Genomic DNA, 24,986 nt, shown 5'->3' with positions numbered 1-24,986 from the left:
TTGTTTCCATCATTTCCTGAGCCTTTGTAGGTGTTCTGGCTACTATTAAATTTCTTTTTTTAAAATGTAGAATTTAAATTCTAACCCAGCCACACAGTTCTGCTGTGCCTCATCAATGTGGGGAAGTTTCCCAAGTGGGATGAGCAAAAGCGTGCATAAATGCACCAATGTGCCTACCATCCCTGTCCTAATGTTCCCTTTTATTCTTATCCATTTCATGTATTCATAAGCATGTTTATACTTATATCTGTTATCTAATACATGCTTGACAAATAAATAAATAAAAATAAATAAATAAATGGCTTGGAGAGTTGCCAGGCTGATAGCTTCCAAGCACAATGCTGTGCCAGAAAATACTTGGCAAGGAGACCCAAACACATCTTCATCCTAATTAAATGAACTAATTGTCTCCTGCAAATATCGTTCCACTTTTTGCTCTTTATTCCCTGTGGGATGGGCCATTCACCATCCACCTGTGCCTTTACTCCCGAGTCAACCCTTGTTCCTTAACTGTTCCCTTCTCCTGGCAGCTCTGTGCATGCGCACACTGGGAACAGGCTCCAGCTGTTCTTCTGCCTCACTGACCTCCGACTTCAAAGGCAGCTGATAACTGTTAGTCGGCCCTGGCCCCATCTCTGTCTCCAATGCAGAGCCCTTGTCCGAGCCTTCCCCTAACTCCAGGACTGGCCCATGTTCCTCCCTAACCTCCTCACTGTCCAAGTCTGCCATCAGCTCCACTGGCGGGCCACAAGAAATACATTATTTTAACTATCCCTTGTGCCATGTTGTCCCCTGGAGCTCCTCAGTAAACCATGGCTCCCTATACTAATTTCATCTACACATAATCCATACAGCTATAATTTGACCCAAGTCCCACCTGGGAATCATCGTTTATGAATATGTGTTCCCAGCAATGTCATCCATACCATGAGGGTCATCCCAGCTACTCAGCCAAAGCCAGCAACATCTCTGATAGACAGGTAGTGCTCCAAATAATTCGGACCCATGGCATGTGCTACTTTGAAGGAGAAAACCAGGACCTTAAATTGCTGTCATGACTCCGAGATGACTCCTAGACTGGTCCCGTGGAGCCGCGACAATGGAGTTCGTGCTCTTACCACGTGGTGGTCTCGAGGCTGCTGCAGGATGGGTGTGCTTGGTGTGCTTGGACTAATCCCGTCTGTAGCTGAGCTTAGTCGATGCCAGCGGTGGGATGGGGCTTATTGCATGAAAAGAGAGTTTTCGTGGAGAAAACATCGAGTGCCGTGGGTGGTGGATGGTCTTGGTGAAGGGGATATGGGTGTTAACAGTATTGGGAACATAACCTGTATACTTCGTAGTGAACAGTAACCTGGTACGATAGATATTCTGGATGGTTGTAATCATTGTCAGCATTGGCCGGATGCTGGATACCTTAATTATGTAATTAATTAATGTATGACATGAATAAATACAGCTCTGGCTGCAGATGAAGCCAGAGCTGACTTTAAACTATTATGCTTCGTTGTTACCCGCTGTTTTGGAATGAAAGAAGAATAAAACCTCACTACTTGTTCAGTGTGAGTGGTCTTTTTCATCACTAAATCTGGAAGAACAGCTGAGAGGAAAGTCAGCTCTCACACCCTCATTCTTCTCCCCCTTCATCTTCTATCTTTGTTGGAGTAAGCAGCAATGGCTCACGGTACCGATGTGGATGCAGACTTCCCGATTGAGTGTGGATTAGAAGAGGAGGAGGATCGGCCACGGGACGAAGGATTTCATGAGCCCTCAGCCAGTATCATAAGTGGTGACACGCCACCTGCTGGTGGAACAGGGGATACTAAAGGTGAGACTGATGAGGAATTGCAAAGGGTCATGAGACCCAAGACACGAAAGGAGAGAAAAAGTGGCTTGGACTTCCATGAGGATTTGGGAGGAAAAGGTGTGAGAAGGAAGCTGCCTGCTTTTGCTCCTGGGAACACTGGAGCATTTGATAAATGGAGGGAAAGGAGAATAGCAGATGGTGATGAATGGAGCACTTCTACCTCCAGTCCGGGGGCAAGCACTCTCAAACTTCTCCGTATGAAGTATGGGGAATTAAGTATAAGGGATCACACCTCCAAGAGCATGTGGGACACTACGGGGGTTGAACAGAGGACACTTCTTTCTTTAGCTCTCTTCCTCTGGAAGGGGGGAACGTGGCAGTAGAAGAGCAGGGAGTGAGAGTGCAACCGAGTTTGTCTCTTCATTAGCCAGTGTAGTTGGCACAATGAAAGCCCAAATGAGAGGAACTACACACTTGCAGTCCAGTGGGGGATGGGGAGAGTCGTCACCCCTATATTGACATGATGTATCTTGGGGACCTCAAGGAGTGCCCAGACAATGGCATCAACATATGGTGTGGGGACCCCCACCATTACAAACATCCTTTGATGGAACTCCCGACTGCGTAGCACTTTTTCTCAGTCAAGTAGTCAACCATTTGGAGCTGTACGCCACCTACTACCCTTCCCAATGGTCCATTGTGTTGGCCATCCCAGGGATATTGACTGGGGATGCAGCTGATTGGGTGGCCAAACTGCATAGTGTACATGCTAGAGAGTTGGTTGATGTCAGTCTATTCCTGGACTCTCTCTGAGGGCAATTTGAGGATAGGTCCAGGGTAAACCAAACTGAGGAAGCTTTAATGGAGTTAAGACAAGAAGGACGGCCAGCAGGGGACTTCCATTTTGAGCCTCTTCGTGGACAGACCGAAACTGTGATCGTGTGCAGTTTCGATCCGTGCTCACTGCTGGAGTGCCCCGAGCCAGCTGGTTTCGGGGCTAAGCCACCCCGTAGAGGTGGTGAAGAGGGGGGAGATTGCCAGCAGGGTTCAGGAGAGCCACATCTCTCCTCCTCAGCTGGCCATTACTCCCTTTCCCAAAGGCGGTTGCAGCGGTGGTCAGAAATGGCCACCTCAAAGAAGAACTCAACCGGAAAAGAATGTGCAGGAGGAAGATAAGAAGAGAAAGTTTTGGTTGACCGGGTTAAACTGCAAACGCAATAACTAAGGTACCCTGGAATTTAAGCTATAAGAAAAAGTAACATTGTTCCCAAAGAAGACTTTGAAGCAGCGAAGGAGAGAGAAAAGGGAAAGGATTTGGGTTTTTTTCTTCTCTCCCTTTTCCTATACTAACAGCTAAGATATTTAAGCAAGAAATTGGGGGAAAAAATCCACTTTGACATCAATAGGCATTTAAGCTGAAAATAAAATGTCAAAGGGATAATAAAGATTTCTGGATACTTAAAAGCTTTTAAAAGCAGGAAAGGAGAGAAAAAGTACAAAAGGGCAGGATCTGGAAAAAAGGGAGGAGACTGCCTGGAATTAAAAGGAATTTACAGTAAAACCTCAACAAGACTTCTAAAAGATACATTTTAACTGAAACTTGGCAACAAAATAGTAGAATGCCAGGAAGAGAAAGTGGAAAAAAGAAGCAAGAAGAAACAGCTTGGGAGTATTTGGATTACTTGGTGATCTCTGGATTTTTGGTTATTGCATTTGAATGACTAAAATCAATCGGGTGGTTGTTTAAAAGTGTTTAAAATGGCACCACTTTTAGAAGAACTGAAAATGGAACTTAAAAAGTACAAAGAAGATGCACAAGAAGGGAGAGGTTCTTTTGGCATCATATTTCAATTCTTAGAAATGGAGATCTGGAACTATGAGAAACAACAAGAAATGCCTGCAGAACAAGAAGATTGGGACAAAGAAGAAGCCATCTTTAATAAACATGTAATTTTATGTGGGGAAAAAAAGGAAAGGGGGGAAAGAGAATGAAAAGATTAAGATTTGAAAAAACAACCAAAATGAAGAAGAATTGTTTGAAAAACAAGTATAATATTAGAAAGCAACGAAGAGAGAATTAGAAATAGAGATACAAGGGGGTAAAAAAGGGAGGGAGAAGAAGAGAGAGAACAAGGAAAGGAAAAGAAGTTATAAAGGACAGAAACAAGATGTAGAGAAATAGGGCCTATTTAGAGATAACAGGTGAAAATTTAATTGAAAAAGGGATTCTGCAAAGGTACATAAGATAGTACTGTTATATTAGAAATAGAAATAATTTTTAGAAAATATGAAACAATGTACAATTAAAATGATGGATAAAATAGTTATTGTAATCTAGTGAAATGTTTGTTAATAAATAAATGAAATAAAATGAATGAGAGAATTGAATTAGGAAAGGATGGAAACATTTTAATTATTTAAAAATATAAGTGAAGAGAAATAGGGGGGAAAATTAATTATGGAAAACTTATGTTCCCAAGGAAGTATGAAATTTAATTGAAAAAGAAATGTTAAAGATGTTAAGATTTTAATGAATATTAATGATAGAACTGAATTGAGTGTCTTAATTGCATATATTTATAATCTCTTTTTAAGAATATAGTGTGTATTTTAAGAATATACCAAGCAGAATTTGATTGGAAGTTATGTATTATATTGAATGTTATAACCTTAAGGTATACATTGAAGCTAAAATAAGAGTTGAATGGATCAAATTAAAAGATATAAAGGTGTCATACTCCAATTAGTAATTACAGGAGAAAATTTGTTTAATGAGAAAAGATAATATGAAATTGAAACAGGACAGACAAAAGTATAAATATAATGATTTGAATTGAGATGAGATAATCAAAATAAAATTGAGAAAATTAAAAGAGGAGAAAAGCTATGTAGAAAATGTAAAACAGTAATAAGATATGGAACAGAACATAAAAGTGAGCATGAAATTGAGTTGTGTCTGTATGAAGAAGTGTAACCCGGGACCAAGCTATTTTCAAAAAAAGATGTTTTATTTGTATTATTATTTTTTTTTGTGAAAACCCAAATAAAATTTTCAAAAAAAAAAAAAAAAAAAGAAGAAGAAGAAGAAGAAGAAGGACAGCCAGCAGCTGAGTATGTGAGGGAGTTCTGGAGGTTGGCTGGGAAGTTCCGCTCCTGGCCTGAATGTTTGTTAATCAGGGAATTCAGAACTGGTTTAGATTGAGGATTATGACAGGCATATTTGTACCGAGGCATTCTGTAGCACCTGACAGACTGGTACAAGATGGTGGTAGAGCTAGATGTAGGGTTGAAGGAGTTTAGGACTAAACCAGAGGCTCCCCGGAAATATAACATGGGAAGCCCCAACATGATAGCAGGAAGGAGTGATCCAGGAGGTGTCACAACTAATGTTAGGGGCCGATCGACCATAAGGTGTTTTTGGTGTAACATCATCGGCCACAGGGTGTTAGAATGTCTATCACTTACCACAGGGAGTATGAAACAGACAGCAAAGGCTCCTGCTGGGGCTGTGACACAAACCCGATATTTTGGAAAAGGGGCTGTCAGCAGTGAGCAGTCGCAAGGGCTCATGCAGAAGGTGACAACAGAATCTTCATCAACTCAAGAGAAGAAACAATATAATGATAAGAAACAACCTTGTGTGGTTTCGGGTCTGTACAACAGTGGTGAAGACAACCAGGAGGGTACCATGGTAAGCGATCCTGTTAGACCATTTGTGATACCAGGGAAAGTACATCGTTCAGGCAGATGCTAGCAATGTGGCTGTGGGGGCTGTTTTACTACAAGAGAATGAACAAGGGTTATTACAGCCCCGTGCTTATACATCACGAAAGTTCACTGCTACAGAGAGGGAATGGGCCATTTGGGGGAAAGAGGCATTTGCAGTCAAATGGGCGTTAAGCACATGGAGACATCTGTTAGGAGGGTAAAGAAAGAATTTGAAGTATGGACTGATCATAAAAACCTAGAGGTGTTGAAAAAAATGAAAAAACTGAGAAAGTTGTCCCCCAAACAAGTGAGATGGGCTCTATACTTCAAACGTTTTAACTTTCAATTTGTGGGTGCTCTATCACTATAGGGTTTCAAAAAGAGTGATGGAAGTACACTCTAAAAGGACAGTATCAGGAGTCACTAAAACAATGCGGAAAATTTAAATCGCCATTCCCCCTTTTTAAAAAAAAAAAAGTCAACCCCAAAGCAAATGCAGCAGCTGAGAGGGAAACTAAGAGCAGCTGCTCATGCCAATTGAAAGCCTGGTTGTGCTGCCAAAAGCCATTAACCCTTCCAATGCTATTATTCTATGTTCTCTATGTTCTATATTGGGTGCTTCACAGCAGAAACAATACAGCTGGCTGGACCACACATGCATTAAATTCATGGCCTGTATGATCAAGCTGCATCATTGTCCACTTCTGTATCTTTCCCCCTAGGAAGAAACAAGAAGTAGCCAACACTGCAGCAGCTATAAAAGGTCTTGGAGAACTCCAGGAAGTATTAGCTGATCACAGAGCTGTTACTTAATACTCTTTATAATGAAAATGTTTGTAATCTTGTCCTTCTTCCTGAAGGGGTTAATATGATTGATGGATTTCCCTGCCCTAATCCTGTCAGTTTCTGTTGTTTATTGTCTTGATTCAGTGTGTATCGGCTGCATTCCAGCTGCAATTGTTAAGTGGTTCTTGTTAAGTGGTCTGCCCGGAGCTATTAACTGAAGGGAAAGAGAGAGTAAAACCTCTCTTGCACTTTATTTTTAGCCAGTTCTCCGAACTGCATAAGCAATTAACTAATGATCCCGGAGAACTGGTGAGAACTGGCTGAATCCCACCTGTGGCTTTGCCAGTTAGATGGGACTGTAGCTGGAGGGGACCCAGCTCACTTTAATAACTGAACCAGTAGAGATGAGAATGGGAAATCATAAAGAGACTCTGAGTTTTATAGTGGTGCCAGAGATGGAGAGGCCCCTCCTACTTCAACTGTCTTGGCTGCAGAAATGGAACCCTGAGGTGAATTGGAGGAGGGTTTCTTTTTAAGATTCAGCAGAAAGTGGCCAAGGAAGAGGAAAAGATCCAAAAACTGGGGGTAGGATTCTACTGGTTCGCACTGGTTCAATAGAACCGGTTGTTAGGGTTCCCAGTAGTTCAGAGAAACGATAAATCTGGCCTCTGGCTGGCCCCACCCTCTCAACCCACTTCTCCGCTCCCTGCCCAGTCAGTCCCTATCGCACATGCACAACATTGTGCGCATATGCGACATGCCTGCAGCCTGCTTTCACCTGCCAGGCCAGCCATTGCTGCCTGCTTCGCTGTGGCAGAGCGAAAAGCTTGCAAGTCCCATTGGAAATGGCTCCTGGGCAGCAGAGCAACAGCCCTGTTGAATCCTGTTTCTCTCTGCTGCCCAGGAGCCATTTCCAAAGGGAGGGAGACTTGCAAGCTCTTCGCTCTGCCCGGGAGAGGCTCTTCCAGCGAGAGCACGTGACAGAAGCAGCCCGGAGCTGACACGAGCCTCTCCACTGATCTGTGTGCTCACAGGTAAGCCTGCTGTCAGCTTTGGAATCTTTATTCATTGCTGCTGCCACATAGCTTGAGAAAGTGGGAGGGGGTTGTTAAGCCTGGATTCCCCAACAGGTGTTAAGGAAAACAAACTAAACAGAACGTGCAGCGAAGTCAGATAGGAAGACAGGTAAATGTGTGAGATAAGCCTTCTCGTTAACACGCAGTAAAAATACAGATACGCTTGTGCTATCAAAATTATAATTTATTCCATTTAAGAATTATAGCATAGTCATTATAAACAGTCCATTAGTCATATACCAAATTCAGTCAAGTCTTGTCGAGGATACTCTAATTGCAAAGTCCGTGTCGAATAGCCAGTGTCAGTACACATATAATAAATCTGTCCAAAACTTATCTTCTCTCCGTTGAGAAATATCTTCAAAGTAATCCAACACTTCTTCTCCTCCCCGATCCAGCAAGAATGCAGTCTTCAATAAGCCAGCCAGTAAGTAGTGATCAGTAAGCCAGAGAGTGCCTTGCTGCTTATATAGTACTTTTACAGCTGCACCCTTAATTACATTCCTTTAGCTTAAAGTCACATACACTTTATCTGACAAACCATGATTCATCATTTTATTATCTTTACCCAAAACAGTTAGGGTAAAACAATTATCCCTAACAGGGGTGATTTTTATTGAGTAGCTCTAAGTAGACAAAATAGAATTCTTTTGTTAGTTCAAGGTCATAGAGTGTGGTGCAGAAGAAAAAAGGAATTTACTTTGGGATTGGTTCATGTGATGTGATGATGATGAGTAAAAAGCAGACGGTTTGTAGTTTGGGACATTGTGGGAAGTCTGGGAAACTTTTAGTTTCAAAATTCCACAGATGTGCCTGGTGCTCTTCTAATCAAGGTACTTTTGAGATTATGCTTGTCTCGGAGTTACTGGTTGGAATGGAGGTTCCCTGGAATGCTGACATTATTTCAAAACTATAACAACTATCAGCACTCCAAAGAGGGGTTGCTGAACCCAAGGACTGATTCCAGGAATGGATCAGTATGAAGAATCAGCAAAGATGGAAGGTGAGAGAGAAGGGGCTTGGGGGGCGCTCCCTAAGAAGATGCTCCGGAGAGTTATAAACACAGCACAAAAAGTCATCAGTTGCTCTCTTTCTTCTTTGGAAGAGATTGTGAAGACCAGAGTCCTCTCTAGAACACTAAAAATCTCCACAGACCATTCTCATCCTGGACATTCATATTTTGATCTGTTACTATCAGGGAAGCGTTATAGGTGTCTCAAAATGTGGACTAATAGATTGAGAAACAGTTTCTTTTCCAAGGTAATAATTATCTTGAATCAAACAGCACATTTGTGATTTAGTCCTATTATTATTATTATTATTATTATTATTATTATTATTATTATTATTATTATTATTATTATTATTATTATTATTATTATTATTATTTTAATTTTTAAAACTCTGTAGTGTGATTGTGATGTGGAGTTTGGGGCACTGTGCTGGAGTAGCTTTCAAATTTCATTGTATTCATGGAATGCAATAACAATAAAGGTATTCTATTCTATTCTATTCTATTCTATTCTATTCTATTCTATTCTATTCTATTCTCCAGAAGATGAGCTGAATCCCCCAGCCCCCCTTCGGAGGAGGTAATGCAGGCCTTGAGGCATGCAGAAGAGAGACAAGATTTAGGAGCCCGGCCCAAAGGATCAGCCTCATGGGGGAGTTGTCAGACGGGACCAGAAGAAACGCTGCTGGAACAAATCTCTTTCTCAAGCCCTCGACATACTGCAAGGGAGACAGATTGTACGTATGGAGCCCCAATTGCATCAGATGCCTCCCAAGATGGCAGCCAGAGGATTACATCCTGAAGCTAATCATTGGCAGGAATCTCACAACAGCTCCACCAGCTAAAGCTGGAAAGTTATGCCTCAAAGCCACAAACTATCCAGGCAAGCTGGAGCATAATGCAGCCCACGTTTCCCTTCCCCAGTTTAAGGAGGGAAGAGGAATTCACTCTGGTATCAGTTGGAGATGGCCAGCGAAGCAGCCCAGCCTGGCAGGATCGAATTTCAAGGGAGAGACGAGAGATGCAAACTAAAATGGGGATGTTATGAACTCCCAGTCCTCCCTCTCCCCAACCAGAAAGGAGATTACCCCCTGCAGAGAGTATCCCTCCAGGGTGGGGATTTTATCCTAGCCAAGGCTGGATCCAGTGCCAGTGGATGCCAGCACCAGGAACGCCCTGGGCCCAAACAGAATCAGCGATCCCTTCCCAACAAAGGGGCACAGGCAGCAGGTGGCAGCCACCCCACCCCCTTCCCTCATGCAAGGAATAAGGCAAGAACCGGCCTCTTCATGGCAGGCCCCTAATCAACCCCCACTCGGAGCAACCCTGCAGAGGCCCTTCTTTCAGAGAGCCCTAACCCAGCAAGGCCTCAGAAGGCCCTTTCAAAGTAGGTACACGCCTCGTCAGGCTCCTTTCATTCCGGCTAAGCCTGCGGTTGCCAGGTTGATACCACCTCCCCCCGCCAGACCAGACCAGACCAGATGCTGTTCAAGGTGACTTTTGACGGACGGCATGAACATTTCGCTTATTTCCTCACTCGAATCTGGTCTCACAGAGACCAATTTGGAGGCCAATATGCAAGAGAGCGCGATCTGGTCACCGCAATAACAGATGGGATGAATGAGGGGGATGCTTCTGACTGGGTGGCCCAACTCCACTACAAACAGGCCACAGAGCTACAGGATGTCAATGCTTTTATTCATTTGTTGAGATTCAGATTTGAGAATCCAGACAGAGTGGGGGGAAATGAGGACAAATTAATGGAAATGAAACAGGGCAAGTGACCCTTATCAGACTTTGTATGGGACTTTAGAAGGGTCGCAAGCCACCTCATGGACTGGCCTGAAAGAATCATCCTGCACTGTTTCAAAAATGCCATTGACCCAGAAGTAAAAAAGGCCTGAAACATTAGAGGCATACCTGAAATGCTACAATCGTGGTACGCGACCGCCCTCAAATTAGACCGTGACATCAATCAACAAAAAAGACCCCTACCTGAAGGCCAGACATCTGCTGACCAGACCTGCTGAAGCTGCTCCCACCCAACCCACCATATCATATGATCACAGAACTGGTTGTTAAAAAATTGGAATCCCACTCCTGGTCAACATGACTTTCTTTAATAAATGATTACTTGGATGGACTTTGTCTTGGAGTTCTGAATTGTACGGAGGGTTTACTTGGAATGCTGACAGGCAGGAAAAGAAGCAACCAAGGAGAAATCCAACCGAGAACTAAGGAGGAATTTCCTAACAGCAAAAACAACGAACTAGTGGAATGGCTTCCCCCCTTTTTTTTTTGAGCAAATTTTATTGATTTTGAAGACAAACAAACCATCGTTAACCTTTAAATACATAAAACCTCCATAATTAACCTTACAAGTCAATTAAAATATTATTTTATACAACATCATTCTGTTTTTCACCATTTCAATATCATCTTCATTCCTCTCTGTCTTGTTTAACATTATTCTCATCCAACATTCCTCCAAGGTTTTATTAATTCTCAAAGAAAACATAGACACACAAAACTCAAAAATATGAAAACTTCTTTTAAGAAAGTAGTTTGGCCCCAGATTACCTCTCTTTGTATGGACTTTAATTAAATTCGTGCTCATCTTATATACCATTACCTATCTTATTTACCATTCTATATCTTCTATATAACTTCTCCCCGCTTTTCACTCTTCTTATTTCTATTTTATTTAATTCATTTTAATTTAAATCATTATATTTATATTTTTTGTCCATTCTCCAAATTATCCATTTATCTCATTCCCTAGAGCAAGTAAAAAAAAAAAGAATTTCTCCTGAAATCACTGATCAAGGTATGATGCCTTTCTACCCTCCCCCTAAAAATATTTAAAATACCCAATCTGATTCTGCTTAGTACATTCAACCTACTAACCTCTAAAGAGAGAAAATAATAAGTCCATAATAATTAATATAATTAAATAATAAATCTAAATTTTAAATCTTATAACATTCCAATTGTCTATTTCAAGAAACAAGTGCTACAATAATGAGTTTATAATAAGATCAAAACAACAGTAAATTAAACTTTTAATTAAACTCAATATTTTAAACATTCCTTTTAATCTTTTATTAAATTTTAAAATCTATCATTACTAAACATTTCAATATTTTAATCTTTTGTTAATTCTTATAACATTCTAGTTTTCTATTTCTAATACGAATACTACAATACCATCTTATGTACCTTGCAGAATCTTCTTTTTTAAAGAAATTATACATTACCCTTTATCCCTAAACAAAATTCCTTTTTTCCCATCTTGTTTTATACCTTTGAGGCTTTTCCCTCCCTTTTCCCTTCCTTTCTTATCCCACCTAACCTTTTTTCCTCCCCCTTTATCTTCCCCTCTCTGTTGTATTCCTTTCTCCTTTTGCTCAATAACATTAACATTGAGTTGGTTTTGCATCTTATTTTTTCCTTTCTTAAGTATTTTTTTAAGTCTTAAGTCCTTCATTTTCCTTCCTTTCTTTCTCCTTTCTCTCTTAACTAAATTTTTAGATTCATTGAAGATGGCGTGTTCTTCTTCTTCTTCTCCTTCCATTTCCTTCATCTGTTGTTGTATTTGATAATTAACAAGCGCCATTTCTAAAAAGAGAAAGGCTTCTTTCACAGCGTCCTTTCTTTCTTCATATTCTCTAAGTTCATCAACAGATAAAGCCATGGAATGGCTTCCCTTCAGAAGTCGCGGTTGCCCTATCTGAATCTAAATAACCTGAACTAAAATCTGGAGAAATCATAAAATCTAAAATAACTTGAACTACATGTCAACAGTCCGACTAGCGAAGCAAACTATTCTCAGAAGAATAGTTTGAAAGACTACCAACAGAAGTAGGCACTCTCAGGAACTTTGTACTCCCAAAAGCAAAGCTTTATTCGATAAACCATTTCCATATTGAAGAATCAAAACCAGCTCTGGTTTTCTCTGTGCAGGGCTTGCATGGTTCTCCTTCTCCCCACCCTTGGTCTTCACATTGTCCCATTAGGAATCATCCTTTTGTTCTGAGAATAGTTTGCTTCTTTGTCAGACACAGAGAGCAAATGGCCTTCATGGGTTCTTGGTTCTTACAGTCTGTCCCATCCTAAATATGCCTCAAAGATAAATATAGAAATTCTTAGAGATTCTTGTTTCTTATCATATTTTCTCTACAATTAAGACTTGGTCTCAGTAAGATAATGAAGCACTTGGGGAAAAAGATGCAAGCCAAGAGACCAGCCCCAGAGGCCAAGATGGAGAAGATCTCCACGGCCACCATGGACTTCCCTTTGGTGCTCAGATAGGTGGGGATGAAAGTGATCCAAACACTGCAAAAGACCAACATGCTAAAAGTAATGAACTTAGCTTCATTAAAGCTGTCAGGCAATTTCCTAGCCAGAAAGGCCACTGTGAAACTCACAAGGGTCAGGAAACCCAGATAGGCCAGGACAGCGTAAAACATTGAAGCTGAGCCTTCGTTACATTTCAGGATGGCCTCTCCTACAAAGGAATGGAAATCCATGTTGGGAAATGGAGGGGAGGTTACTAGCCAAATGGCACAAAGAATTGCTTGGACCAGGGGACAGGCTATCACAATGGAGTTGGTCAGTGGTTTTCCTAAGAGCTTCCTTGACTTGTTCCCTGGCTTGGTTGCCATAAAGGCCAGAACCACCATGACAGTTTTTGCCAAGATAGAGGAAACTGCAAGGGAAAAGAGAATGGCAAAGGTTGTTTGTCGGAAGAGACAGGTGAGCTTCTCGGGTCGACCAATGAAGAGGAAAGAGCAGAGGAAGCAGAGCAGGAGGGAGACCAGGAGGAGGTAGGAGAGATCTCGGTTGTTGGCCTTGACGATCGGTGTGTCACGGTACTTGAAAAAAATTGCCAGGACCACAGATGTGATCATGGAGAGAGAAAGAGCCAGAGAAACTAAAGTGTATCCCAGAGTCTCTTGATAGGAGAGGAAGTGGATTTTCTTGGCAATGCAGTCATCCCTGTCCTTGTTGGCATATTGGTCTTCTGGACACGGGTCACAGAGAGCTGCGTCTGAAATAAAGAATATTGGTCTAAGTATTGCAGCTGAACCTGCCAGGAACAAGGTCTCTCTCCCACAAACTATCTCAGGTATGACTTCTTTCTTTAGAGGCAACCTCAAAACAGAATTGGTGGAAGTATAGCTTATAGTGCACCAGAAAATATAGATGTTCTTTAATTCAGAATGAATCAGGTGATGCATGGTTCATAGATAAGGATTAGTTGACTTCCAGTGATCTTCTAAGTTGGCTGTTAAGGTTAGGGTTAGAGGTTTTTGCTTTCCCATTGTAATATCAATATATCCAACAGCCGCAAACCCTGCTGTTTGATTTTTGTCTACATCACTTATCCTCAATCTTAACAAACCCATTCGTCCCTGATATTGTATGGAAGTGGGAAAGAGGGCAGGAACTGTTTAATTCCTGCCCCAGTTGTGTATTAAATGGTGTGAGGGTAGGTCTGCTCAATCCTTGTTCCTCAAGAGTAGGGAATCAAGAGAGTTTTCCAAAAATGAGGAAAAAAAATTAATGCTATGATTAAGCGAAGAGCTTCCTTAAGTGACTGTTCACTTAATCATAATTTTGTTTGTCATTTTTGGTACATTTGTCATGTTACCAATACTATTTTTTTCACAGGAAATCTTCAGAATAAGAACCAAAATTCTCTTACTCCCACACTCTGAATTCCTTGCTCCTGAGGAACAAGTCTTTGTCTAAAGATTTCGGAAGCATTTCTCAGGAGAATTAACCTTCCCTCAGGGGTGATATAATTGTCCTTTTTCTCTTGTGGCCAATCCACAAATGTGTTGATGGAATCACCCACAGAACACTTTAGGGCACATCAAAAAGGGCAAATAATTTTAATTTAGGATGAGCCTGAACATAGGTCAGTCAGAAACAAGTATCAGTTTGCTTTTGAGAAAATCAAGGTCCTCTCCAATCACCGGTCATTTCCTTGGCTACTATGGCTTTTGTTGCCATAGAGTTTGCAAACTTTTTCCATACTTTATATTGGTATCCCAAGAGGACTGACAGATCTTCATCAAGGAGCGTGCTGAGCCACTTTAGATTGTTCTTTGTGTGTATGTGTGCAGTATCAGAGAGAGGAAGAGACAGAGGGAGAGATGGAGAGACAAAGAGAGAGGGAGGGAGAAAGAGGGAGAGGGAGGGAGGGAGGCAGGGAGAGACAGAGAGAGAGAGAGAGAGAGAGAGGGGAAGAGCAGGAATCTAATATTTCTCTTGACAGTCTTGAAGAAGCATATGCGCCAAGGGCACCGTTGCCTCTGCAGGCCTTCAAAGTCATGGAAAGTTCCTCAGGAAACCCCCAACGTCCCTGAGATGCAACCCAATTTGCTTGGAGGACCTCCAGGAGCAGTGGGTGGCTGTTTCTACACTTCTTCTTTATCTTCTCTAGAGTGTGCCAGTGCTTCTGGGTGGATAACTGGACAATGTTGCAAACATATAAATACAAGTGTCAACGTGTGTTGGGGGTTCCCTCTTGCTTAGAGGAACCCAACTTTATTCAGCTGAATAAAAACGTAAAACTTATTGAGGCAAATACCAAGATCTGTCTTTATTTATACTGAGACACACCTGAAACCAGCAAAGAGACAGAGATAATTAGAATAGAATAGAATAGAATAGAATAGAATAGAATAGAATAGAATAGAATAGAATAGAATAGAATAGAATAGAATAGAATAGAATAGAATAGAATAGAATAGAATAGAATAGAATAGAATAGAATAGTTCATTTCTTTTACAGGGAAGAGTTAGCAGACATATGTAGATGTTCCCTCCCAGGTCTAATAATTTCAAGGGAGATTGATAGGACTGAAAGCAGCAGCACACACAATAAATAGCAAAAATTAAAGCTTGAACCACACATCCCACAACTTCAGGAAAACATTGCTGGTTGGTTTAGCCAAAGGAATATGAGAATGGAAAGGACAATAGGGAACATGTAAGTTGTACCCTGAAACTCCCCTTCATTGCTCATGAGTAGGGAAGGGGGTCTGTGGGGATAAAACCAATGTAAATATACAAACTAAGAGGTCCTGCCAAAAAATATGAATCCTTTGAGACATGTACCAAAACTGATTTTTAAAAAATCAATATTCTGATCTACTGAATGGCTCACATGATCCTCAAAGATCTACATTTGAAGTGTGCTTTACCTGTTTGATCAGAAATGGTCCCTTCTGGACAAGGTTCACATTGGTAGCAGCAAACTTGCTTGCCCTCTGGAACTGTTCTCCTCTCTCCTGCCTGGCACCTCTTTGTGCCACACCGGGCAAAGGGCACCTTCTAAAAGAGAAAAAGAAATGCTTGAGTTGGCCTAAGCAATGAACATTTTTATTTGTTTCCATTGTCCTGTTTCCCTCTCCAGAATGTCTTCCAACATCTTAATGATGGTCTACCAGAAGAGTCAAGAAGAGTTCTGTTGGATTCAGGCCAGGCCACTCTCAGCCCACAATGTATGTTGCAGATTAGAAATGATCCTTCATTGTCCAAAGGAAGGCTTGTGACATGGAGCTACAACTTTTCTAAAACAAAGAATCGTGAAGATCCAACTGAACGGTCCATGGAGATCACGCTTGCCTGTTCCAGTTGCATCTGGTTTTCAGTCAGACGGTTTTCCCAACCCCTTCTGGCACCAAATGTGTTACATGCAAGGCAGGTTTTGCACCATTGGCTACCCCATTTTCTGATCCAGTAGTCCTGTGTTGAATTAGAAGGGAATTCTGTATCCCCAGGAGAGAATGAATCTTTCCCTGGAGTTGCAGCATTTCCTTCCAGCTCACCTCTGAGGCCCAGGTGACTGCAGTGGAGGTAATGGTGAAGTCCTTTCTTGAGGGAGACCCGGGATCCATTTGCCCAACCTTCACAGGCACAAAAGATTGATTGGGGAAGAGAACCCAGTTGATGAGATCGTATTGAGCAGATCCCACTCCATTTTCTGAGGTGGAGACTTCCTCTCCGGCACTGTTGTTGAACTGGACTTTCCTCAAATAGGGGAGGAGCTGGGGGGAAAAGAGAGACCTTCAAAAATTGGAGTAATTGGCTAAAAGATGCAAAGTAGACCACAACCTACTTCTTGGTAAGCTAGAAAAATATGGAATAGACAACATCCCCACCTGATGGATTTATAGCTGGCTGACAAACTGTACTCAACAAGTAGTCCTCAATGGTATTACATCCACATGGAGGGAAGTAAGCAGTGGGGTACCGTCTTGGGCCCAGGACTCTTCAATATCTTTATAAATGACTTAGATGTGGGGATAGAAGGGGGGCTCATCAAATTTGCAGAGGACACTAAGCTGGCAGGAATAGCCAACCCTCCAGGAGACGAGCTCAGGATCTAGAAAGATCTTGACAAACTTGAACAATGCAGCCTATCCAACAACATGAATTTCAATGTGGAGAAAAGCAAAGTTTTACATTTATATTGAAAAACCAAAGGTATAAGGACAGATTACATGAGACCTGGTTCAAAAAGAAGTAACTGTGAGAGGGACCTCAGAGTCCTAGTGGACGATCACTTGAATAGGAGCCAGCCGTGTGCAGCATGTGGGGAAGAAGCTGGGGGGGGGGAAGAGAGACCATCAGAGAATGGACTACTGGGCACAAAGCAAGCAATGAGATGTCATGGCTTCTATCATTCTGGGATGGCTATCATTTTAGGAGATGGGTCTATGTCTCAGAGCCATGATGGGAAGAGTTCCCTCCTTCGAGAGATCTGGACTACCAGGAGTAACACCCAATATCTGACAATTTCCCCAATGCTACAAAAGACTCTCCTTGTCCTTGGGCATTTCTGTCCTGGCTTCTTCAACGCCAGGTTTACCAGAATGATACCTGCATTCCAACGTTCTAATGAACACTCTAGAATTGATGGTCCGGTTCTGCTCCTTGGACATTTGGCTATATAGGTTTTGGAACAAGATTTTTTGTAAATGACTAATGAGTTTTATTTTATTTACATTTATTTTACTAGTAAATAATTTCATTGGGTGGCATGTAAACAGTGACTTAAAGTGAGTCTGGGTGGCTTACAGGATGATAAAATAATTTTAGGAATGATTAAACGATTTGTACCACAACAGAGTGCAATTCTACTGGTTCTCTCTAACTGCAGTCCAAGAATGGAGAAAACAGGAACCAATTCTGAGCCAATGAAGACATGAAGAAGTAAGTTCCTGCCCTGGTTTGTCGCTTCACTTCACTGTCCAATGAGGCAGGAAAGGATAATGAGAACCAGTTTCATTCCAGGCTAGAAAGCAGGAGGCTGTGGATTCAAGCCCCACTTTAGCTATGAAAGCAGCTGGGTGACCTTGGGCCAGTCCCTCTCTCTTGTGCCCCAACTCACAAGGGTTTGTTCTTGTGGGGAAAATAGGAGGAGGAAAGTGCATGGGATATGTTTGCCATCTTGGGTTACTTGTGGAAATAACAAAGGAGGAATACAAACAAACAAATAAATAAATAAATAAATGTCAGACCAGGAACCATTCATCATTGTCTCATCAGTAACTGAGTTTAAACATGGTTGGAATAAACACATGTCAATCATCCAACAACAATTTTGAAAAATATGATAAAAATAATTTAAAAAAATTAAAAAAGAAAACAAAAACAAAACACTCAAAATGTTTAAAAATATGTCTAGCAAATATTGGAACTGTAACCAAAAAATGGGCACATATTACCATATGAGTTGGACCTGTGTTCAAGAAAAAAGATTTGGGGCCAAAATACATAAGTGGTTAGAAAAGGTGATAGGAAAACATGTAGATTTTAAACCTGAACTTTTTCTATTAGATATATAGCATCAGAAAAATGTGATAAACAAAATGTATACCTATATTTAATATGTCATGCAACTGCAGCGAGGATTATATTTGCACAACATTGGAAAAATGAAGAAATACCACCAGGCAAAGAGATAATTAAGAAGACACTGGATTGTGCAGAAATGGACCGACTTACACTGAAGATGAAACAGAAAGAAGAAGACACAGAATATTATCCAATATGGAACTTATTCTATCCAGGGGTGGAAAAAAGGGGTGGAGATGAAGAACGCAATCTGTACTGCTAAGCAAATAAAATAACCCAGACCACAGGATGTTTATTAAGCACTAGCACAGTGTAAACAATAGAAAATTCATTTTAAAAAACACTCCAAGGGCAGGTTAGATGGGCCGCTCGGTCTTTTTCCACCCACCAGCATGGTAGAGGCTGCTTTCCCTCAACAAGCTATCATTTCTGCACCACCATCTCACAGAGACGCTGACTCTGGGCAGCCAAACAACAAATGGCAAACGAAACAAAGGCGGCTTAACCCATAGAAACACAAACCAAGGTTGAAACGAACACACAGGTGGGATTCAGGCCACATACTGAGGGAAACTGGGCTGGTTCTGCCAATATGCCCACCAACTTACCCGTTGATCGTTAATGCACAAAAGAACCCAGATTGTCATCTGGCACTGACTTGACACCTCCTGCCTGGAATGGCCACTGTGGGAAACTCCATAAAACACTAAAGGCCAGTGGTGGGAGTCAAAAATTTTTATTACCGGTTCTGTGGGCGTGGCTTGGTGGGTGTGGGAAGGATATACTGCAAAATCCCCCTTCCCTCCCCACCCCACTAACCTGTTTTCCAGCTCCTTTCCCCTATGCAGGGCAACCAAAGAAGACCCAGCTGATCAACTGGGACTCGATGGGAGGCAGAGAAGAGATGGGGTTGGTGGGGCCATTCAGAGGTGGGATTGGCCAGTTCTCCGAACTACTCAAACTTTCCGCTACCAGTTCTCCAGAACTGGTCAGAAATGGCTAAATAACCACCTTTGCTGAAGGCCTCCCAGAACTTTATAAGAAAGTCTTTTCTATCACGGTCATATGGACAAGAGGTTTGGTTTACTTCTCTTCTCCTGCCCACAAGCTCACGTTCAACAAAAGATTAAACTTAATTTGTATTATTTTTAATAACTCTTGTTTTAATCTGTTCTCAGATACACTGGTACAGATATTTAATCAGTGATTCAACTAATACATAAAGGAACTCTCTATTGGATTGGATAACAACATGCCAGAGATTACCTGCCATGGCTGGACATTGGAGATCCTCTTTCCAATCCTCATCATGGCTGGTCTCATTCCTGATCCATGCATTGCATGTAAGGCATGTGCCACAGCATGAACAGCATTGTAGATGTTGTAACTTTCACCCGTCATGCTTGTTTCAAACACGTAAGATGGCAGATTCTGTAAATTCTCTTGTCCCGTACAATGTCTTTCAAACCTGCCTGGTTTATGGAACCTGCATTTAAAGACCCTCTCCCACCATAGTGGGAGGAAAACGTCCCCTTGTGGGTTCAAGGGGTCTAAAGACAGGAGAAAACGGCTGAATTCTGAGACATCCCCAGTGTGGTCCCTAAAATGCAAAGCTCCATGCAAGGGCTTTAAAATTCCCAAACGATGTAGATTTCCAATCGCACCAAATGTCCAATGGGAAGTTATTATCCACACTTTCCAAAATGGTGACTTTTTAGATAGTAAATCATGATACAAACGGAACAAGAATCGTGAAACATTTCCAAAGTCTCCAAAGAGAATAACCACTTCAGCTTTAAATAAAGTTTTCAGAAGGGCATTTAAATCCAACCTTGCAATATTATCAGAAATGAAAAGGTTGCAGAAGGCCAGGCAGATCTCCTTCTCCTTCAGCATTGGCACCAGAGAGGAGAGGAAACGTTCTCCATTGTCCCCTTCAGGGGCCACCAGCCCAACCCAGTTCCACTGGAAATGCAGGAGCAGCTGGACTAAACCCTCATACTGGGGAAATTCATCAGGGTTAATCCGGAAGAAGGAAGGATAAACGCTTCTGTCTTCCTGAGAGAAGTCAAAGCCAACACCAAGCTGGAGAAAGTGAGATGCTTCTATCAATGTAAGAATCTGTGGTGATTTTAGGGGTCACCATTGTTTGCTTTCTCAGTTTCTTGTCCCACCAACCAACCTGACTCACCTTGAGTAGAAAGCTTAAGCTTCTTCCTTTCTTAGGAAGAGCCACCAGTTGACATATTTTGCCTGGCTGTGCCAGTCAGAAGATAGGAGAACAAACCTTCCACCTGGTAAAAAGAATAAACTGTGCAGGAAAGGTAGCTACACTTTTATGAAGAATAGGTTAGGATGGAGCCACTCTGGGAAAGTGTAGCATTCGAGTTATTTCATTATCCATCTCTTGGGGTTAGATTAAAACTTATCTTCACACACAAAATATAAAAACCTACATGATGGATTCTCTAAGTCATGTAATCCTGATGTGCCCCACATTTGGCTTCTGTTGTCCCAAAGGTTCTTTTTCCAAAAGGCAGCTGGACTTTTCTTGTTTCATTCCTTGAATGAAAACATTTTGCTTCTCATCCAAGAAGCTTCTTCAGTTCTGGCTGAATGGTGGAGAACCTTGCAGTCATCTGGTCATTCACTCTTCTGAGGGTCATTGAGGCCACTTGGAAATTCTTCTGTGCTCTCAGGATCATCTTAATAGTGAAAATGGACATGGAACCAACCTTCTTGGAACTGCTGAAAGGACTGTGTAGTAAACAAGAGAGGGCGATGGCATATCCCTCCCGCTCTGTTGACCGAGGGCTGTTCAATATTAAAGTAGGTGGCCCCTTTGACCCCTCTTTCAAACCAGCAGTCCTCTCTGTCCAGAATGTGGACTTGGCTGTCTTCAAAAGAGCAGCCTTTGCCTTTCAAATGCAGATGGACTGCTGAATCCTGTCCTGATGGGTTCTTTCTCCTAGATTGTGCCATGCGCTTGTGAAGTGGCTGTTTTGTTTCCCCAACGTCCAGATCTGCACATGTCTCTATTGCATTCTGCTGCATACAACAAATTGCTCAATTTGTGTCTTGAGTGTTTTATCCTTGAGGTGGATAACTTTCTGCCTTAATGTATTATTGGGTTTAAGGTATGTTGCTTGAAAATCAACCAACTGGCAGAAAGTCAAAATAGGGAACTGCTTGTCTAATCCTGCGTCAGTTAACAGTGGTGTTCTGCAAGGCAGCATTTTCGGACCCAAACTTTTCTTGCTCTATATCAACAATTTATGTGATCAGCTTAAAAGCAATTGTGTCCTCTTTGGCGATGATGTCAAGTTATTTATTCTATTTATAAAATTATTTGTGAAGTGATCTCAACTATGTGTCTGAATGGTCATCTATTTGGCGAGTTCAAATGTTGATCAATAAATGCTCTATCTTACATATTGGTCAATGTAATCAAAATGTTAAGTATAAGGTAGGTGGTATCGAACTAGCAGATGATCCTCACTTTGTTAAGGACCTAGGTGTACTTATCTCTGATGATCTATGCTCCAAAGTTCATTGTAACAGCATTGCTAGAAAAGCACTAAGAGTTGTTAAATTAATTCTATGAAGTTTCTTTTCTGGAAACACTGTATTGCTAACCAGAGTTTATACAACTTGTGCCTGGCCAGTCTTGGAGTACTGTTCAACTCTTTGGAATCCCTACCATATATCTGATATTAGCACAATCCAGCGTACTTTACAGGAAAAGTTTTGCATTCTTCAGTATGTAATTGAATTCCCTACGCTACTAGGCTCAAAATTCTTGGTTTGGATAACCTGGAACTGCATTGTTTGCAGTCTGACTTAGGTATTGCATATAAAATTGTATGTAGTAATTTTACCTGTAAATGACTTTTTCTGTTTTAATCAGAATAATACACGTGCAAATAACTGTTTTAAACTCAATGTAAACCATTCTAAACTTGACTGTAAAAAATATGATTTTTGTAGTAGAAGCGCACCAACATGCCTACCGTCCTTGTCCTATTGTTTCTTTTATTTTTCTTAAATGTATCTATGTATTCATAACTATTGTTTTACTTATACCTATTATCTTGTAAGCAATTGACAAACCAAATTAAAAAAAATAATAAAGTCTGGAATGCTCTACCTGATTCAGTTGTCTCAGCTACAAATTTTCACAGTTTTAGTCACAAATTGACTTCTGTGGACCTCGCTTCATATTTAAGGTGTCCATAAAGGGGGCATCATAAGTGCACTAAAGTGCCTATCATGCTTTTCATTTTATTTTTATATTATTCATGTTTTCATTTTTGTTTGACAAATAATAAATAAATAAATAAATCCCCTGAGTTTTGCATATATTCTTGTATGGGATGACAACATGCTCTGTTTGTTTTTCTCATCTTTGTCTGTTTTGGAGAAGCTCCTACTGGTTCTTTTTCTGGATTTGAGGAAGGCCAGGTTGGGATAGCCACAAGCTCTGTGCATTTCCTTGATTCTTAAAGCCCTCAGCACTTGTGGCTTCTAGGATGAGAAGTCAAACATATTCAAGGAAAAAATACCAGTTACCTTTAGAAAAGCACCGTGGGTTCAACCATGACCTGCACTGAGACTCTGCATGGACCTCATGTGTTTCCATTGTTTGTCTATCCCATAATGCCTCCAATGGAGCCCCCTTACCTGTGGGACCTTGAAGAGGCTGAAGATGGAAGCCATCAGCCTTGAGGATTTGGGGTTGAGACCCCCAATGACAGAGAGTAGAGGGTGCTGCCTGTCACATTTGTAACCTGGGACCACTCGGCCTTGTGTGGAGAGCAGGGAGAGGCTGAATAAGGAAATCCTCCTCTCCAACTTGTGATTGTCGTAGATGTGGAAACCAAGGGTGACGTTGAGCAGGAGAACCAGATCCTTGTTGACCTCTCCGACTGCAAACACCAAGGCCAGGAACTGCTGGTAGTTCTTGCTTATGACCCTATTGTGAGAAAAAAACCTTCTCTTAATGGAATAGAACAGAACAGAATGTGGAATAGAAGGGGTGTTCTATGGAGCAGCAAGTCCCAGGTTCCACAAGGCTTATTTATGAAGGATCTTCTCTGATTAAAAATTGATAGTTTTATGAGAAAGCAGAAAAGGATCACAGACCATGTTATACCCTTCTGTCCTCCCTCCCTTTTTCACTTTTTCCTCCAGTGGTTCCAATCCTTCCCAGTCGCTCCTCTTCCACCCTGGTTAATTTGAGTCTCTCTTGGAAAAGCTTTTTCAGGTCTGGTAACCATTTCTAAGCAGAAGTGCTCAGATTTCCTGAAGGCCATGATTCATGAGCTCTGCAGATTCCAACACTGGGTTTTATCATTTTTGCAATGCCCCACCCTGGAAAAGCTTTGAGCCTCTCCTTGTGTCTTCCAGCACGACTTTCAGTCCAAGTTCATATTATAAGTCAGCTACTGAATTAGACCAACACCAGATCTAAGAGGTTGTCCCTCCTTACAACTTATGTTATCCTGATGAAGAGTTCTGGAAAGGTTGAGAATTCTAGCTTATTTTATGAATTTTTACTGAGAAAAGTACGAAGATCTCGACTACACTAGGAAATTGCAAACCTCACTAGAAGAAGAGTTTCCTAAGAGAATCCCTAAGCCCCAAACAAAGGAAATAATGATCTAAGCCTCCAGGTGAAACTTACTCCTTTCCAAAAACACGTGAGAATAGGCTTTCTTCATAGCCTTGAAAATTGAAGGCATCAAAGGTTTGCAGGTTCAAATTCCCACCAATGATGAAGTCACCGGACCTGTAATAGTCCCATTGTTCCGGGGTCTGGAAAGGGTTGGTCAACACACAGACTCTTTGCTTCCCCTGAGTAGAAGTTGGAGGCAGGAGCCAGAAGAGAAGCAGCAATGGGAAAAGAGCCATTCTTCTCACCTTCCCTCCTAGATCAGAAATCAAGGTTTGTGTAAAAGTTAAATTGCAGGTGGCACTTGAAATCTCCCCAGAACTTTGGCACAATAGAGACAGTCATGCCACCTGGATGGCCTTGGGGCAAATTTATGTCACCCACGCTTCCTCTTACCTGTGTTTGGGCTGTGACCGAAGAGAAAAACCCAGGAGTTAGTTCCTTGCAAGACAAGGAAGGATGTTACTTTTGCCACCTCTGGAGAAACCGGAGCATGCTTCTTGAAACGGATTTTGATCTTGGAAAGATTTTTATCTAGGTAGAAATCCACAGGGGATACATGAAGCATTACTACTCTTCTGATAATTGCAAGGAAAAGCAACTTTCTATCACTTCTCTACCTACACCAGAAAGGGGAAAACATGTTTGTGCTTCTTTTGGTTAATCCCCATAGCAAATGAACCTGCAAGCCAAGAGGAAGGAGGGCATGTGGCCTAAATATCAAGCATACAATTATGCATTTATGATTTATTCAGAGAGCATGAGCACTAATGGGGCGTGGTGGCCAACTTGACATGGGACAATTCAACAATTCAATGTAATCATTTAAAATAATTAAAACATTATTTTTTCTTTTTTTTTTTTTTTTTTTTTTTTTTTTTTTGGGGGGGGGGGGGGGGGGGGGTGAGGGAAAAGAAAGCCCCTTGGCCGTTGGGAAAAGGAATTTGGGGGTGGGGGGGGGGGGGGGGGGGGGGGGGGGGGGGTTGCCCCAAATGAAAAAATATTTTTTTTTTAATTTTGAGAGCTGGGCCAGGCCTGAGCCAGAAACAACACAAC

General features: G+C 41.6%; 2 protein-coding genes across 3 annotated transcripts in view; both read right to left on the bottom strand.

The window, feature by feature from the left end:
• The window catches only part of LOC113430109 (vomeronasal type-2 receptor 26-like), a 161,684-nt gene extending 136,954 nt beyond the window's left edge, over positions 1-24,730 (bottom strand). For both annotated transcript variants that reach the window (XM_087955051.1, XM_087955058.1), the window contains exons 1-2: positions 23,943-24,730; positions 22,940-23,231 (exon numbers count right to left, since the gene is read on the bottom strand). In XM_087955051.1, the coding sequence (XP_087811177.1) occupies positions 22,940-23,231; positions 23,943-24,169 (519 nt within the window). In that variant the 5' untranslated portion in view covers positions 24,170-24,730. The remainder of the gene's footprint in view (positions 1-22,939; positions 23,232-23,942) is intronic.
• On the bottom strand, positions 12,497-17,287 carry LOC148132640 (vomeronasal type-2 receptor 26-like). The gene is made up of 4 exons (XM_087951260.1): positions 17,282-17,287; positions 16,228-16,446; positions 15,601-15,730; positions 12,497-13,436 (listed from the first exon to the last, which is right to left on the bottom strand). Exons 1-4 carry the CDS (start codon positions 17,285-17,287, stop codon positions 12,532-12,534), a joined length of 1,260 nt encoding a protein of 419 aa, XP_087807386.1. The 3' UTR covers positions 12,497-12,531.
• Positions 24,731-24,986: the final 256 nt, after the last annotated feature.

The sequence above is a fragment of the Notechis scutatus genome, chromosome 1 (genome assembly GCF_049901735.1).
Source record: "Notechis scutatus isolate UNSWTSFEM ecotype Mainland chromosome 1, rNotScu1.2, whole genome shotgun sequence".
Lineage (NCBI taxonomy): Eukaryota > Metazoa > Chordata > Lepidosauria > Squamata > Elapidae > Notechis > Notechis scutatus.
This window is presented reverse-complemented; position numbering and strand designations above follow the sequence as displayed.

Bases quoted from the DNA above. Each gene is read 5' to 3' on its own strand.
- LOC148132640 (XM_087951260.1), bottom strand. The intron at 15,731-16,227 runs GTGAGCTGGAAG...TTTCTCTTTTAG, and splicing joins CAGTCACCTGGGCCTCAGAG to AAGGTGCCCTTTGCCCGGTG. The intron at 13,437-15,600 runs GTAAAGCACACT...TCTTTATTTCAG, and splicing joins GACCATTTCTGATCAAACAG to ACGCAGCTCTCTGTGACCCG.